The sequence below is a fragment of the Glycine soja genome, chromosome 11 (genome assembly GCF_004193775.1).
Source record: "Glycine soja cultivar W05 chromosome 11, ASM419377v2, whole genome shotgun sequence".
In the NCBI taxonomy this organism is placed as follows: Eukaryota; Viridiplantae; Streptophyta; class Magnoliopsida; order Fabales; family Fabaceae; genus Glycine; species Glycine soja.
This window is the reverse complement of record NC_041012.1, coordinates 7,948,200-7,965,135: the sequence shown is the minus strand read 5'-3', so window position 1 is coordinate 7,965,135 and position 16,936 is coordinate 7,948,200. Positions and strand designations below refer to the sequence as shown.

General features: G+C 33.5%; 3 protein-coding genes across 10 annotated transcripts; 1 reads left to right on the top strand and 2 right to left on the bottom strand.

The window, feature by feature from the left end:
• Window positions 1–261: 261 nt before the first annotated feature.
• On the bottom strand, window positions 262–3,682 carry LOC114374683 (pentatricopeptide repeat-containing protein At1g50270). Of its 2 annotated transcripts, none has more exons than XM_028332356.1 (3): window positions 1,592–3,682; window positions 1,352–1,466; window positions 262–666 (listed from the first exon to the last, which is right to left on the bottom strand). In XM_028332356.1, exon 1 carries the CDS (start codon window positions 3,637–3,639, stop codon window positions 1,957–1,959), a length of 1,683 nt encoding a protein of 560 aa, XP_028188157.1. In that variant the 5' UTR covers window positions 3,640–3,682; the 3' UTR covers window positions 262–666; window positions 1,352–1,466; window positions 1,592–1,956. The 2 variants fall into 2 exon arrangements, with proteins under 2 accessions (XP_028188157.1, XP_028188156.1); XM_028332355.1 differs by having other exon boundaries at window positions 1,352–1,446.
• Window positions 3,683–7,678: 3,996 nt separating this feature from the next.
• Window positions 7,679–11,061, top strand: LOC114374782 (BTB/POZ domain-containing protein At1g50280-like). Of its 3 annotated transcripts, none has more exons than XM_028332468.1 (4): window positions 7,679–7,754; window positions 8,024–8,094; window positions 8,217–9,374; window positions 10,387–11,061. In XM_028332468.1, exons 2-4 carry the CDS (start codon window positions 8,032–8,034, stop codon window positions 10,789–10,791), a joined length of 1,626 nt encoding a protein of 541 aa, XP_028188269.1. In that variant the 5' UTR covers window positions 7,679–7,754; window positions 8,024–8,031; the 3' UTR covers window positions 10,792–11,061. The 3 variants fall into 3 exon arrangements, with proteins under 3 accessions (XP_028188269.1, XP_028188268.1, XP_028188267.1); XM_028332467.1 differs by having other exon boundaries at window positions 7,698–7,812; XM_028332466.1 differs by lacking the exon at window positions 7,679–7,754 and having other exon boundaries at window positions 7,822–8,094.
• On the bottom strand, window positions 11,055–16,917 carry LOC114374784 (DNA repair protein XRCC2 homolog). 5 transcript variants are annotated; one of them, XR_003658627.1, is made up of 9 exons: window positions 16,325–16,917; window positions 15,473–15,543; window positions 14,906–14,968; window positions 14,456–14,599; window positions 13,706–13,790; window positions 12,849–12,885; window positions 12,667–12,767; window positions 12,474–12,554; window positions 11,055–11,139 (listed from the first exon to the last, which is right to left on the bottom strand). XR_003658627.1 is itself a non-coding variant. In XM_028332469.1 (9 exons), the coding sequence occupies exons 1-8, from the start codon at window positions 16,736–16,738 to the stop codon at window positions 12,531–12,533; spliced, it is 939 nt and encodes a 312-aa protein (XP_028188270.1). In that variant the 5' UTR covers window positions 16,739–16,917; the 3' UTR covers window positions 11,780–12,117; window positions 12,503–12,530. The 5 variants fall into 5 exon arrangements, 3 of the variants coding, with proteins under 3 accessions (XP_028188270.1, XP_028188273.1, XP_028188272.1); XR_003658626.1 differs by lacking the exon at window positions 11,055–11,139 and adding an exon at window positions 11,780–12,117; XM_028332469.1 differs by lacking the exon at window positions 11,055–11,139 and adding an exon at window positions 11,780–12,117 and having other exon boundaries at window positions 12,503–12,554.
• Window positions 16,918–16,936: the final 19 nt, after the last annotated feature.

The window sequence follows — 16,936 nt, the reverse complement described above, 5'->3', positions numbered from 1 at the left end:
AATAAATTAAAAAATTAACAAATCATCAAACCGATATAAACCAAAACGAAAAAAATTAGCTTGATTTAATTTAGATTTGACATTACATTCAACTAAACCAAACTACATATTATTTTTATGTTTCATTTAAATAATCTTTATATAAAAAAATAGACCAAATCGTACCGTAAACACTCGTATTTATGGCTTGAATATTAGGGGGCACCGGGGATGGGATCAAGCGGCATCACCTTCGGTGGTGACAAATGGTACAATAGAAAATTGCTAAAATGGCCATACTGACATTAAAGCATAAGACAACAAAAAGTAACATGCCACTCACTTCTACAGTATATTATTAGTATACGGTGATATGAGGCGATAAATGATCTTTAGTTTTTAGTTCAACTAAAAGTGAGACCAACGCAGATAAGAGCTTGATATGGAAGGAAAATGAAGGACAAACAAAAACAATACAATATGGCACTTGAAAGTACCAAATTTTATATTAACTCTATAAGTTACACAATAACTTCTACTTTGCAATGTTTCCACAGCCAGAGCCCAGAGATAAGTGCTTGATTGTTACAAAAAATGGTAACAATTCTCCATTTGCTTGAGTTGCATCTTTAACATCATTGTCAATGTATTGAATACTGAATAGTTCTCGCATTTAGTGTTTCAGGCCTATGAAGAAGTGAACCATATAAATGCAACATATGAATTTTAAAAGACACAAGGAAAAGCATGATAGAGAACACAACCACAAAAATGTATAGGTTTTAACCTTTTTCTCCTATCTTTACATTAGATCTGAACTCTAAAGACTCATATAAAGCATTACTGGTTAAGCTACATAACCACAGAACCATGGTGTGTCTTCTCATAAAAAGAAGGTAAATAGGGAATGAACAAATATGGAGAATTAATAGCAGTTAATAGGAGTGGCAACTCCTTGTGATTTTCTTTAACATAAATTAGGCACAAAGCATACAAATTTAATAAGGTAATTAAATATAATGCATTAGAAACTCATCATAAAAGAAGTCTATTACTCTATTTCATGCAGAATTTATCAATAAATCTCATCCCTGTTCCATATTATCAATAAATAATATATACTACTACTTTTTTGAGACTCTTCTCACATAAACTTTATGTTGACTTTGGTCTTGAATTTAAAATTTGTCCTATTAAAGCAAGTGTAAACCAATCTTACAATGAATCTCCTGGCCCCATCTCCCTTAAAACTCCTCCAATTTTAAATTCTACCAAGCATACTTTGCACAATTCTAAGCAGACACAGTAGTTTCCTCCAAAACTGATAACACAGCCAAAAGAAAAGGAACAAGAATCATATTGGATTTCCTACCTTCATCGGAATCAGCTTCAAGGCTTCACGAGCTCCTCATTCCTTTGCATTTGTGTCTCTCACCCTCTGTCTCAATTTCTCTCTTCAATTCAAAGCTGAAGCACAAACAAAGGACCTGAATGATTCAAATCATAGTGATAATTTGTAGAAGACGACCTTATCCCACTAGTAGCTACGGATCGGGATTTAGATTCAATAATAACCAACACACAAATTCAACAAGACAGAAATGAGACATACCTGAACAAGAATTTTGCAAAATCTTTACAAGCATCTATGGTGATGACAGATTTGCAAATTCATAAACCCTCCAAGAGATCAAGAGAGAGTGATGAGAGAAAAATGGGTTTCTACCATGGCTGAGTCTTTGCACTAAATCACAAAGTTGTACTTTTGCAGCTTGAACAAGGGTTAATGGGTAATTTGGTTTATTTTCCCCTAAACCTCCCTCCTAATTTGGGGAAAGTCAAAATGATTAAGAGGAGGGCTGATTAAAAGTCCCCAAACCATTCCCCTCTTTTTAAGTATCTCCCAAATGTTGAGAAAACATGTCTAGATACCTTCCCTTTCCCCCTATAACTCCCCACCCAAACACACTCTTAAACTCATGAATTAAAACCATCCACCTCTATCCGACTATATCCTGGAGCCTTTACCACTCGTAATCCTTTCATGAGCTTCCTGACCTGAGCAGCTGCTTCCCAGTTTTGACACATTTTATACAAGTTAGCCAGAAGTGCATAACTACCACTATGGTTTGGCTGCTGATTTACCAATAAATTCCCTATATGTTCACCCATTTCAAAAGCTTTGTGGACCAAGCAGGCACCAAATAAAGCCCCCAATACACCAGGGCTAGGCTTCATTGGCATATTATCAATAATTTGCTTGGCATCTTCCAAATACCCTGCTCGACCAAGCATATCAACCATGCAACCATAATGGTCCATCTCTGGCTTCAAATGATAAGCATGTTTCATCAATTCAAATAACCTTTTCCCTTCCTCTACAAAACCTCCATGAGAACATGCAGCAAGAACACCGACAAAGGTAACTTCATTGGGTTGAATACCACTTTTTAACATGCAACAGAAGATATTCAATGCTCCTAACGCATCCCCATGCACAGCCAAACCATTAATTATCACTGTCCAAGTGTACACGTTCTTAACTGGCATGTTTTCAAACACCCTTAAAGCTTCATCAATACTCCCACATTTTGCATACATATCCACCAATGCAGTCCCTAACGTTACATTCATATTTATCTTATTACACTCAATGTATTGATGAACCAACCTTCCTTGATCCAAAGCCCCCATTTGAGCACAGGCACTAAGAACACTTGAGAGTGTAAAATCATTGGGTGCAACATTGTCCGATAGCATGTCCCAGAAGGCACGAAGTGCATCTTGGAACTTGTTACTTTGCACATAACCAGCTACAAGCACGGTCCAACACACTACATCTCTGTGAGGCAACTCATTAAACACCTTGCAGGCATCTTCACAATGACCACACTTGAAATACATATCCATAAGAGCACTAAAAACATAACCATCCAATTGCACTCTCCCCGCTTCCACATAAAACCCATGAACCCACCTTCCGAAATCAGCATCTCCCACCAAAGCAGCAGCACGTAAAATGCTAGCAACAGTGACCGCATCAACACTCCTGTCCCTCAATCTCATCTTCACAAAACACTTGAGTGCCTCGCCAGGACAATCGTTTTTAACATACCCATTGATTAATGCGGTCCAAGCAACAGTGTCCTGGAAGGGACTTTCATCAAACACTTGGCGTGCACTTTCCACAAACCCAGAATTCGCAAAAGCCGGAATCAGGGCATTGCCAATGAAAAGATCAAGATCAAACCCAAGTTTGAAAATTTGAGCATAAATCATAAAAGGGTTTTGGGCAATGGACTTGGAGAATGTCTTGAGAAGCAAAGGGAAGGTGTGTTTGTCTGGTTGCACGCCCTTTTGTCGCAGTTTGGCGTAGCATAGAAGGGAAATGTGGGGGTGGGAGCAGGCTGCGATCATTTTGTTTAAGAGGCGAGTGTTGGGAGTGTTGATGGTGTCGAAGAGAAGCAAGAGACATGTATTTTGATTTTGAGAAAATGGGACACATTGGAGGAGTTTGGTGAGGAAAAGAGTGTTGTTGTCTTGTGTTGAATAGAGACCGGAAGTGACGATGATGGATTGAATCTGCTTGCATTGTTCCAATGTTTGGTGTTTCTTGAATAGGGAGACAAGGGTGTTGCTCCACCGAGGTAAAGCTAGCATAGCATTTGGCGCGCGAGAACGACAATGGTTTGGTTACTTCACCAATTTGTGTTAGTGTTACGGTAATTACTTCCTGCACCTCCCAGAACTTTCTAGTTTTTTTTCCCGGGTTTTGGGTCGAGTACTGACCGGATTGGAAAGGGTGTTGATAGGTGTACCCAACATTATTGCTGATGCATCCAGCACATGAAGTGAAATGACAAAAATACCCTTGATCTGTAAGTCATTTAAGTTGATCCGTAAAAGACTTACGGATCAACTTGATTCGTAGAAGCCTTACAGATCAACTTGATCTGTAAGGTTTCTACGGATCAAGTTGATCTCTATTGTTCCATAAAAGGCTTACAAATCAAGTTGATCCGTAAGCTTTTTACGCATCAACTTGATTCGTAAGTCTTTTATGGAACAATACGGATCAACTTGATCCGTAGAAACCTTATGAATCAAGTTGATCTGTATGCTTAATATCAACATACGGATCAACTTGATTTGTATCAACCTTACGGATCAACTTGATTCGTACGATTTACGAATCACCTTCACACACACTCATCACAAATACGAAAAAAGTGTAGGGGCAATTTTAGTATTTTAAAAAATGTTAGGTGCACCTAGCAACACCCGATTGAAAAACACCAAGCCCAATAGAAATTCTCCAAAGCCCAAGAAGTAAGGCTCAAATCCAACAACTCGGCGCACATGGATCCAGCACCAGATTTTAAAAAAGAACTTGATTGACATAACCTAATATTTTTTTATATTTAATAAGATAAAATATTTATTATTAATAATAACATTTTAAAGTTTCATTGTTTTCTTTATCTTATTTTGATTTTAAAATATTCATGTAATACATTAAATAGTTTATCTTTTATTCTCTTTTTCTATTTGAAATTTGAGGTTAGTATACACAAAACAGAAAACAAGACGATCCAAAATCTCTTTCCAGTAATCATTTGACTTACACTCATTCAAAAAATCTTTTTTGAATATTGGATTCCTCTGACCTAATGAGTCAGAGACTAATTCTATTAGTAGTTGTGATTGTTGTTGGTTCAAAAAATTACACACGATGATAATATAAATTTTTCATTAAATAAATTGATATCCCTAATATAAGCACGATGAAATCTTTTATCATTATGTCACTCATATGGTTAATCATAAAAGTATTTTTTTTTATAATGTAACCTCTCTTGAAAAACGTTTCACTTTAGTTGATGAAAAAATAAATAAATAATTTACTACAAAAAATTTAAGCCATAATAATTATAATTATTGTTGTTACAAAGAGAATAATATGTACACGTGAAGCCATAAAATAGAAAAATTAGTATAAGGTGTATGTGGGCAAGTTGAGAGATTACTTATATTATAGGTAAATTGCCCGTGCCAAGCATTTAAATATTGAAAGATGCATTGCATTGCATTGGTCGGCGGAGAGACCCGTGATTGATTCTTCTTAACTTAATTAACACACCGTAGCATACTTAGGAGACAAATACTAGTCCTCAAAATTACAAGTAGACATCATATACATTTTTTTTCTTTGGGTGCCGATTAATTTGACAGGAAGCACCGACGATTCTAATTCAATTATTCAGGACAAAAGGAAAAGAAAATTACAAAAAATGATTTTTAAAAATTCAATATGTAACTAATTTTATATATGAAATTTTTTTATCAAGCATTTTATATATTATTTTTTTATATTCTACTAGTTACACAAAATCAATTCCAATTTATTTCATTAATATAAAAAAACTATAATTGTAGATTTAAGATTCAAAAAGTTAAATTTCATTACTATGCATTAAATTAATAATGAATTTTACTAATAAAGTTTGGTAAAGTAATAGGTAATTGGTCTCTAATCAGAATTTGATTCCTGTCATAAAAAAACATTTTGAGAGATAAAACTCTAGTGTACATGCCGAAAAATTATTAGTCTTCGGCAGTGGAAGATACCATTTTTTTTTATTGAAAGATACCATTGTCGTATAAAAAAAATTAATGATTAATTTACATAATTGATTTCCGCTTTTTTTTTCAGACTTAAATGTTTGTTCTTTTTTATTTTATTTATATGATAAAACTTTCCAAAAATCGTATTTTTCTTATTTATTTTTATATGATAAAATAAAATTTTCATATTTTGGTTAGAGTGTCTTGTTATAAACCTTAATATACCTAATTCATATAGTTTGAAAGTGATCTTTTTAGTCTCTATAATTTATATTTTAATTATCCTTCAGTCCTTATCACAGAAAAAATATATAAAAATAATTAGTTATAAATTATAAATTATTTTTTTGTTATAAATTATCTTGTGATAAATTAATTATGAATGATTTGCTAATATTTTTGTAATTAATTGTAATTTATTTTGATGATAAGAACTAATATGAAATTAAAATATAAAGTATAGGGGACTAAAAAAATCACTTTCAAACTATAAAAACTAAAGAAAAATTAAAATATAAATTATAAGGACTAAAAAAACAATTTTCAAACTACAGAGATTAAAATGAAATTAAAATGTAAATTATAAAAACTAAAAAAGTTACTTTAAAATCATGAAAACTAAAAAATACAAATGATGAAACTATAGGGACTAAATGAGTAATTAAACCTATTTTTTTATAGATACTATAATTAAGTTTTAGTGAAGCAATTTTGTTTGAATTAAATAAAATTATTTTAAATAAAAAAAACATGTGACATCATTTACTTTTATATATTTTTAAATTCTTGCTTTTTCATTTAAAAATTTATGTTAAGATCTTTTTTCTAAAATCTCTACTATGGTACTTTTTAACCTTTTATACTAACTTATTTATCTTAATTCTTATTTATTTATACATTTAAATTAAGTTTTTATCTGTTTACCCCTTAATTTATTTATTTGAATTAATTTTAAATAATTTTTTTATAATTTTAACTATTTTATTTCTATTTGTAAAGATTTGCCTAAATTATAATATATGAATTAATGTTACCGATTTAGGTGATTGACTTAATTATTAGATTCTTAATGCAGTCATTAGATTTACCTATATTGCAGTAAAAAAAAATATTTACATAAATTAATTATCAGATAAAATTGTTAATATCATTAAGGAAAAAAGTCTCAATTACAAACCACTAAAATTGACTTAATGACAGTGGTTTAAGGCCATAAATTCAAATTCTGTTTCCGCCTTCATACACTGCGAAAAAAAATCTCCATCAAGGCAGTAACATATACCTTTATCAATGACCACGATAATTTTTTTCCCTGATCCTCGTAGGGTCCCTCTTCACGTGTTACGAAAGTGTATCAGTCAAAAATTCAGGAGGCAGAGAACTCTATTAGCATTATGTGACAGAAAATGTGAGATACTAAAATATCAACAAACATACTTTGACCAAAGGGGCTCAGCATCATATAAAGCTGGCCGAAGAATCATAAAGCTTAGTCTTAAAGATTTTGAATTAAGTGAGATGTCAAGTTCTTTAGATGATGGTTTATATTTCATTGATATTTTTTTCAATGTTTATCTCCTTTAATTTCCTGGCAAATTAGTATCAAAGGAATTGTCAGTAGATCTATAGACATGGAAATCTCTTTGTATCCAACTTAGTTGATTGAATAAAATACATAAGTTGTTATAAACTTTACTATTTGCCTTTGATAAAAAAAAAAAAAAACAAATATACTTTGGCTTACCATTTCTTTACTTACAGACACTAAATATTTTCTGCATCAGACAAAATCCTTACATAAGGTTTTGCTATTCGTTCGACCAACACATATATAACAAAACATATTTTCGTGATTTTTTGCAATTATTTCATATGCTACAACAACTTGTTGGCTACATGAAACAATAGGATAATTTAGGCAAATATACATAGGGGTATTTAGCACCTCACGTTTACAATAATACCAAAAACCTTGTCACAGATGGGACATATCCATGGGATCTGTCATTAAATAGCCAAAACTAAAACATGATCACTAGCACTGTAGACTCACGGCCGAAAAACCGTATTCAATAATAAACAAATCACTATATTATATAAAGAATAAAAAAAGAGAGATGAGAAACCATTGATTCAAGTTAACAAGCGAGGTATGAGTAACAATAATGTTAGAAAGTTGTAGCAGAAACTTGTTCATAATTTAATTGGGTGAGTTGGGAATGATGCACCCTTCTCTGCCACATATAAATAAATAAATAAAGAACCTCTTTGTGTTAGAATAATAACATAAAACCAGGCAACAGTGGGAGATGATAATAGGATATATCTTTCATGTGAAAAAAGCATTTTCTCTTTTGTCATAAAGGGTGCATATCCAAAATCACAACTTTATTTTTTTATCTGTTTTCCTTCAATGCAGAAGTAGCTATGCCGAAGCCTTGTGACTTGCAAATCAACATTGATGGTCAGCAGATATTCCTTTTGAAAGAGGTATTCATCAGTGTTCTTCACTGACTCTTTCTAGTTTGATATAGATATATATTTCAAAGAAAAATTATAATAAACATCAGTTGTGTAAGGAGAGGTGACACTAGTTTTATTTATTTTTGCAGAAGGTCATATCAAAATACTGTGGAGGGTTGAAGAAACTATTGAATCACCAAAAGAGAAGATGTCATGTGAAGGAGTTGGGGATTAGAATCAATGATTTCCCTGGAGGACCAGAAGGGTTTGAGCTAGTTTCAAGGTTTTGTTACAGCAATGCCAAAATCCAGATCACTGTGGCTAATGTGTCTCTCCTTCACTGTTGTGCTGTTTATCTTGGAATGACTGAGGAATCATTCAGCAACAATCTCTTGCAACAAACAGAAACTTTTCTTGAGAGAATCTATCACTGGAAATGGAATGACATACTTGCAAGTCTCAAGAGTTGCCAGCTGTTTTATGCATATGCAGATGGCTATGGTCTCTTGGAGAAGATCATTAGTGTCTTGGCAAAGTTTGTCCAGAATTCAGATTCAAACCTCCTCACTTCCTCGCCTTCAGCATCGTCGTCCTCTTCTTCACCAGAAAGCAGTTTCGCCCAGAGATTCTCTTTCTCATCCAAGAAAACTACCCCAGAAAAAATCAAGTCAAGTTTGCCGCGCAAGGCGTGGTGGTTTGATGATTTGGCAACTTTACCACCAAAGATCATTGAGAAACTCTTCCAGACTATTGGAGCATACAAAGCTGATAACAAGGACTTAATCCTCACAAGATTTCTGTTGCATTATCTGAAAAATATAGCTACTCAAAGCAAAGTGGTTAATTGCAGGAACAGCAATGAGTATGCTGCTCTTGCAGAAACAGCTGCTTATGGGGTCATATCTGTTGGTAAAGAGATATTTTCTTGCAGAGGTCTTCTTTGGGTACTAAGGATTGTATCTAAGTTTGGGTTGAGTAGAGACTGCAGAACTGAATTGGAGAAATTGATTGGTGGAATGCTTGACCAAGCTACACTGGATGATCTTCTAGTCTCTGGACATGACATGGGAGTTTATTATGATGTTAATTTGGTGATAAGATTGGTTAGATTATTTGTTGATATCAATGGTTCTGATGGACTACAGAAAGTGAAAAGGGTTGGTAGATTAATTGACACGTATTTGAGAGAGATATCCCCTGACCACAACCTCAAGATCTCTAAATTTCTTGGAGTAGCAGAATGCTTGCCAGACACTGCAAGGGATTGCTATGATGGGGTCTACAAAGCCATTGACATCTATCTTGAGGTGAATAACACATACCCTTCTTCCATTGCTTTTCATATATATGCATCATCTTCCTAAAGAATCATAGGAAATGGAAAAGAGCAAATAGATTAAAGGACTTTTGTAAAATAAAGTAATATTAAAGGAGTTGTTTTGCTTGAGAGAGAAAAATTTTTGTTTTTATTTTCACCGTTTTTATAAATAATTACAAAACTATTACTTTGTTTTGATTTTTTGTCTGACACTAAAAATTTATACAAAAATCAACAAAGATCCCTGTTTATTTTATTCTCAGTTTGTTTCTCCCTCTTTTCCTTTCTTCTTCCTTTTTATTTTATATATGTATACGTGTTGTTTTTATTTTATATGCATATTACTGTATTAAGTGACAAATGCAATCAACCAAAAAAAAAAGAGAAAAAAAAAGAAAGGACAAGGAAGGTGCCTGGATACGTACAAAATTTATATAATAAAAATTTTAAACATTTTCCTTAGATAATTATTTTCCCTCCATCTTTCTAAGATTATCTCTCTTGCATTATGAGTAGGAGCTTCAGCCGTCAAAATATTAAATTGTACTACGCTTTATCATAAAAAAATTATACTAAAACTTTTTAATCCTTATTTTGGCTCTTTCACCTTTGTTTTGTGATCTTCTGGTGTGTTCTCTCGTAGTTTATGTTTACCATTACATGACGCGGGGAAAGGGAAAAATCTATTAAAGTTAAGGCATGTAATCTAGTGTGGAAATTTTTACATATTCAGTGCGCATTTATAATAAAGGTACAATCTGAAACAAGTATTTTAGACCGGTGAAATCACTGTAAATAAAAAATTGTTATTCGTAATTGCCATTGATCTTAAATATTCTGATTTCTGAAATCTTGCTTCCAACTGATCTTGATAGAATTCGCCTGTTACTATAGTGTTATATAAAATTTTGTTATTTCTTTCATACCATACCGCCGTATTTGACCAATAGCATAGTATTATATAAAATGTTTTCATTTCTTGAACCAATAATGATTTGCAGTCTCATCCAACTATCACATTTGAGGAAAGGTCGAGATTGTGTAGATGTCTTAATTACAGCAAACTCAGCTTTGAAGCTAGTAAAGATCTGGCCAAGAACCCCAGAATACCTCCAAGGGTTGCAATGCAGGCTCTTATTTCTCAACAACCAAAAATTTCAACAAGTGACTTAGTAACTGAGAGTCCAAGGATGAAGCACTCCCAATTAGTTTTGTCCAATGAAGCCAACAGAGAAAGCTTCTCCCAAGAGAGGAGAGATATGAAACTAAACATAGAGAAAATGCAATGGGGTGTAATAGAACTGGCCAAATTACGCAAGCAAATGAACGGTCAGGAGCCACAGTTGTTTACCCATAATGTCTTGCTTAATCCTGCTCGTGCTTCATCCTCACCAAGATTTTGTTGAGTATCCTCCTCTTGTGTACCTGTCTACCACTATCCATGATATTATGGTGTATTTCTGGAATTGTAAAAAGATGTAGTAATTGTTTTGTACTTTATATTTGCTTTAGAATTTTCAACGTGATAGATGAAATCAAATAGCAAAGATTTCTTCATTATGCATGGCAACACTTGAAGTTGCATACATAAACATTATTGGATAATATTCTGCGAACAAGAGAACAATGTGAATGTGTATTACGTGCTATGGGTAGTAAAGTTTTTGATAGCTTCAGATGTCATCGTTTTAATCCATCTGTAACTAGTGACATGGCAACCGGCTTGAGATGCATAGTAAGCTGCTTTTTTCCCCCTTTCAAATAATAGGAATAAGAACTAATAAACAAGAGCAAAAAGAGTTGTGATAATGCAGTGTTACACTGGAGAATGTAGCATGAGGGCAATTGTGTTTCTCAAACATAGGACATGAATGTTTTGATTTCAATATTGTCAAACAGAACATAACAATGAAATCAGAGTACATGAAATCATAGCAATCAATTAAATTAGACAGAGTAAAACAGAGATGGCGAACTTAATTTCTAGCTTTGGAGTTTACACTCTACCATGACCCACTACCTTTCAGTTTGTTGGGAAAGATAATTCCCCTGGCTGTCCATGCATTCTAAATTTGTTAGGCTTTGATTGATATGATGAAAATACATATAAATGAATGGAATCTATGTAAATATATAATCATTTCCTTCCGAAAGGGCATAAGAAAATGGTGGGGCTCACAAAAATTATATCACCACAGTTCTTTCCTTTCATTTGCAAATGTGCTACCAAATAAATAGTGAACTTCATCCTCCCAATTCAACCTTTTTTCTTTCCTTTACGTCCAAAAAAATCATAACAAATAAAAGAGAGAATAATAGGTATGTAAAAGATTAGCAACAATGCAATGATTACTTAAAAAAGTAAAGATAATTTTATTTAGGGATGCACAAAAATAATAATAGAAAGATATTTTCCTTAACAAAAAATGTCATATTCGCATACAAACTACTCATGATATGAACTATGAAGCATCGGAATTTTACAGTGCAGACACTGGCAAGTTACAGATATGAAGAATGTAAGCAAAATCATGACCGGAAAAGGATGTGGAGGGCAAACAAAATTCAACTATCAAGTATGAGTACTAGAAGTTTTCTTGAGTCAGGTTGACAATATTAGATCCTTCTTTTGATCCACGCCACATCTGAAATAGGTTCTTGTAATCTAAGAGTATGGATCCTCCCATCAATCACCACCTCGTGAAAGCCCATGAAGCTTCCCATAGGTTTATCTGGAGGGATTGAAATTTGCCCAATGATTACATTTCAAATGCTCTAAGCCGAGAAAACACTAGGTGGAATAATATTCCTCCTTTGCTTCTCTTGTGACAGCACATAAGAATAACTTAACCTCAGACAAAAATGGATCTTGACAATAACTTGATTTGGATCCTATCTACGTCATAATATTAAGCCCAGTCAAGAAGTATCAAATGCATATTCTTTTCACTCAAGTTTTTCTAGTGAATCTGTATTACATCAACTAACAATCAAGCAATAAAAAATTTGAAAGAAAATAAGTAATAATGATACTGACAAGCGTATATTTAGAAAGTTCAGAAGAGACAAGACACAATAATTTAGTTACCCATCACTGAAAGAAGGATAATGGATTACATATAGGCATCCCTTTGCAACAAGTGCTTCATGAATCAACAAAGACACCAGCCTACAAGTTCAACAAATCCAGAATTAAGTCCAACAAACAAAATCCAAGTTTAATAACCTTAAAATTGTCTAAAATTTGTCCAAAAACCATGATCCACACATCATGTGCTTACATCTTTCACTACAATCTTATCCGGAAAACTCAATCTTGGCAATAACCATTCCAACAAATAGAATGAAGAGTTTTGATAATTGGTTGTAACAGGATGCTCATCTGAAAGTCAAGAATATGCTGAAATCATGGCTGGTGACAAAAACAATTGGCAATTGTAACCAGTGGCAATGGAGTCCAAACCTGAAGATCGTACAAGTATTCTGTGTGTAACAAAGGACTGTGACAGTGGAAGGAGCAGTATCAAATTAGAAATGTTAATACTGAATAAAAAAAATAGGCAACAATATTAGAGGGGGGAAAAACAGCATTAGGAATTAGCATTTGGCCCCTTTCTTCTACCCAGGAAAATAAAAAGCATTAGAAGCCATAAAAGCAGCCAGTTCATAATTTCGTTTTTAAGAACATATCCACTTTGTAACTCATGCTTATAATTTAGAAAAGATTCTTTCAGTAAAAAACAGCTTTTACATCTCCAAATAATTAAATATAAAGTATGTGAGAAGGTTATTTGAAGCATTGCCTGAAATTTAATAACTGAACATAAAAACTCCCACATTTAATGATTGTCATACGGCCACACATAAATAAATTATAATCATAATAAGCAGAAACCAGTGATATTGTTGAACATCCAACTTCCAAGTCCTATTAGAATATATCTGAAATCTTATCTATAATACAAATAAAGATAATTGTGATTTGTGGGTTGTTATTTATCATAACCTTTTGTCCATTTAATGTTTATAAATAAATTCATATTGCCAGATTAAAGGTGTAAGGGTATTTATACAATTGGTTAAACAATATCTCAGATAAATACTCTCACTTTCTCCTCTTCTCTCCCACTACACCCATTATTGCCTAGTGTCCTACCACTTTCCATCATTATTTTTTATTAATACTTCAGATATCATACCATTTTTAGGCCTTCACCAATAAAACATAAGATCTTATGAGAGTTGGTCTTGGGACACACTGACACACTCATATGACATGTATGTATATGATGTATCATGCATGAGTAATGAAACTTTTACCTGCCAGACAGAAGGCATGTATTCACGATACTGGAAATTTTGATGGTTTCTTGCCACATTTTTTGAACATCCTTCCTCCATATTCCTGTTATAGGGTATCATCATGCCCAAAATCAAGAAGTACACTTGAGATTAGAACAGAAAATACAGCCTTATATTTTTATTAGTGGCTGATCAATGATTAGCAGAACAACGATAAAATTTTAGACATTGCAAATGCAAAGGACCTGACAAATCACAATTGAACTATGAAGGCCAATTGGGTTTCACTAAATTATCTTGGCTTCATAATGTGTTGAAAAATATTAGAGAAAAAATAAGGGCACACCAGAGGTGTTACTTTGTTAAGGAGAAAAATATATTTACAGAGAAAAGGATACACAAAAAGGGAGGGCACTTATAAGACCTCAAAAGCCCATACCTACAGTTATATTAGAGGAAAGAGTATATGATAGTGTTATTGTGAATTAATTACCCCTTGATCAGCCTCCTAGTTAACAGCAATCAATCAACTAAAATGATTCTCCTATTAATCAACCTTGAAATGGGTCAACTCTTCTTAACCCACAACTCTCCTAAATAGTTTTTCATGCTTTTGACATATCAATCAAAATAACCCTGTACCAAATCAAAATATATCTTTCTATTAATACAAGATTTCAGGTCAGATTCAAGAGTTCTTCAAGCTTCTCTATTATTTGGAAATTGAAAGGAACAAGTTTTCATTTCCAAAACCATTATAGAACTCACACTTTGACATCATTTGAAGCTGTAGAATATCTATTCCCAAAAACCACTGACTTTGTGGCTATAATAAGCATAGGGTGCACCTGAAGAAGTTTTCTAATATTCTGAACTACAGCTTCTGACATGGTCTGAAGGAAAAGTTTTTTTCTGCATCACACATCACATCTGCAAATTAAAATCAACATATATCTGAACCAATGATAGTCATAGGTACTACTATTAATAGAACCTCCTTTCGATATTCTCCACACTTTGTGTCTATAAGTTTTCAATTTTTTTTAAGAAAGCTAAAAAGGGACAAATTGATCATGTGAGATTGAGAATTCTGAATATAAATTGATCATGTGAGATTGAGAATTCTGAATATAAATTGATCCTCCAAGAATTCTAAAACATGAAGCCAAAAAAGACACCCGCCATCCACTAGGAAATACAAACATATGTATAACTCACTTGCTGTTTTCTCTTTGAGACAAGAACATCGATGCACGATCCATCCAATGAAAAGCTCCGATGCTGCCAATACGGTTCAATCAGTCAAAGTTTACTTATTACATCAGATCAAGCCTTCCCATAATTAAATCAGAGGCAATTCCACCATAGTTAACAATGCAGCAACATTGAAAGTAATAGTTGGAAGAACCTCGTGTTTATTTTTAGTATTTAATCAAAATAGTTTTATGGAAACTATGAAATAGATGCATCATTAACCACAATTATAGTATTATACACAATATCCCCGACTTTTTAAAGTGAATAGTTATTTACATGGCATTCCAATGAATACATCAATGGAAACCCCAGAATAGAAAAGGACTTTATGGTTCATACTACAGTAAGATGACCCAACCCACCTAATGACAATATAAAGATTACAACTAAACCTTTTTTATTTATAGAAAAAACAGTCCTAAACTTTAGTAAATGAGAAATGCAACCATAAAACGAGCAGATTTATTTTACGAAAATCATTTCAAATTATAAGGTTGATCCTTCAAGAAAAAGCAAGAAGAAACCAACCTGTCAATCATGAGGAGGTGGACACCAACTCCGTGAACTTCTTTCTCCTTCTCTAAGCGACAATGCAATGTCTGTTGCAGAACAAAAGGAATAAGATAAATTAACGGGAGTAAAAATAAACATCGATACTCCACAACATGCACAATTATATTATTTCAGAGAAGCACTACAATGTTTCTGGGTTAGATTCCATCTCTTTTAATATTGAAGCCTAACAAAGTGCAAGAATCACGCAAGATAATGCATATTCATTTTACCACACTGCACTGATGAGAAATTACTTCGATTGTAATAAAGAACTGTGTGTCAATGTCACAATATGCACTTGCATCAGCCATCAAGAAATCATTAGTTTAAGGATCAAGGTGTCATAGAAGTCAACATTCTCGACCACTTACGGTTCATTACAGCACTCATTTTACTTGAGAAGGACACAAAAATTTGTGAGTATAATTCAGTGTGTAGCAGTGTACAAAGAGATCCTAGTTATGTTAGAATGGTTTAATTACTAATTCGGCCCTGTATCTACACAATTACCTTTTAGTCCCTACACATACACTTACCACTTGGTTTTAGTCCTATTAATTTGGACAATTTTGGACGGCAAAATCTAACACGGATTAAAAAGTGTATGAATAAAGACTAAAATTAATAATACTAGTTTCTAAAACATAAAGATTGTAACAAGTTCTTCTAAAAAAAGAAAAAGATTGTAACAAGTACAGGTTTAGAAACTAATCGAGTAATTAAACCTATAAGAAAAAAAGTAGTGTAATGCAAAAATACTACTATTGTAGTGTATCAGTGAATCACAAACATATCCAAAAAAAAAAAATAATGAAAAATCATTACCCTGAGAGTGTGAAGAAATTCAAAGCTGTCGTAACAACGGACGTACAAAAAACGGGCCATACAGAGAGCATACAGCGTTTTATCATAAGAATCCGTTCCGTGTTGGGTAATGCGATGAATGAGCAATTGGGAGAAGCGCGCAATGTCGAAGCGACAATCGAGGTCGAGAAAGAGGACCAAGTGGTCGAGGCCTCCGTAGCATTTGGGGAGAACGGAAGTGATGGCGGCGTGGATGAGAATGTGCGTTTTGGCGGAAGGAGAGGGCCCCACAAGCTCGACGACGTTTCCGACGCGGAGAGGAACCCTGTGGAGCGGCGGAGGAAACAAGAAAGGTCGCATGCTGCTCACTCTACTCAGCATCTCCGAGGCACTCTCATCTCCTCCAATCCACTTTTCAATCTCTTTCTTGTTCATTTCTCTTCTCAATTTTCAAATTGATAATAATAAAACACATTATTGTTAGTAAAAAGAATTAAATTGGGAGCACTTTTTCTCTTTCAAACGTATGTAGATGCGTGTCGTGGAGAGTTATGTTGTCACGTACGTACGGTGAAGTGAGGAGACGTGGCTTGTTACTAACGTGTAACATGTGCGGTGTGGTTTGCACATGGC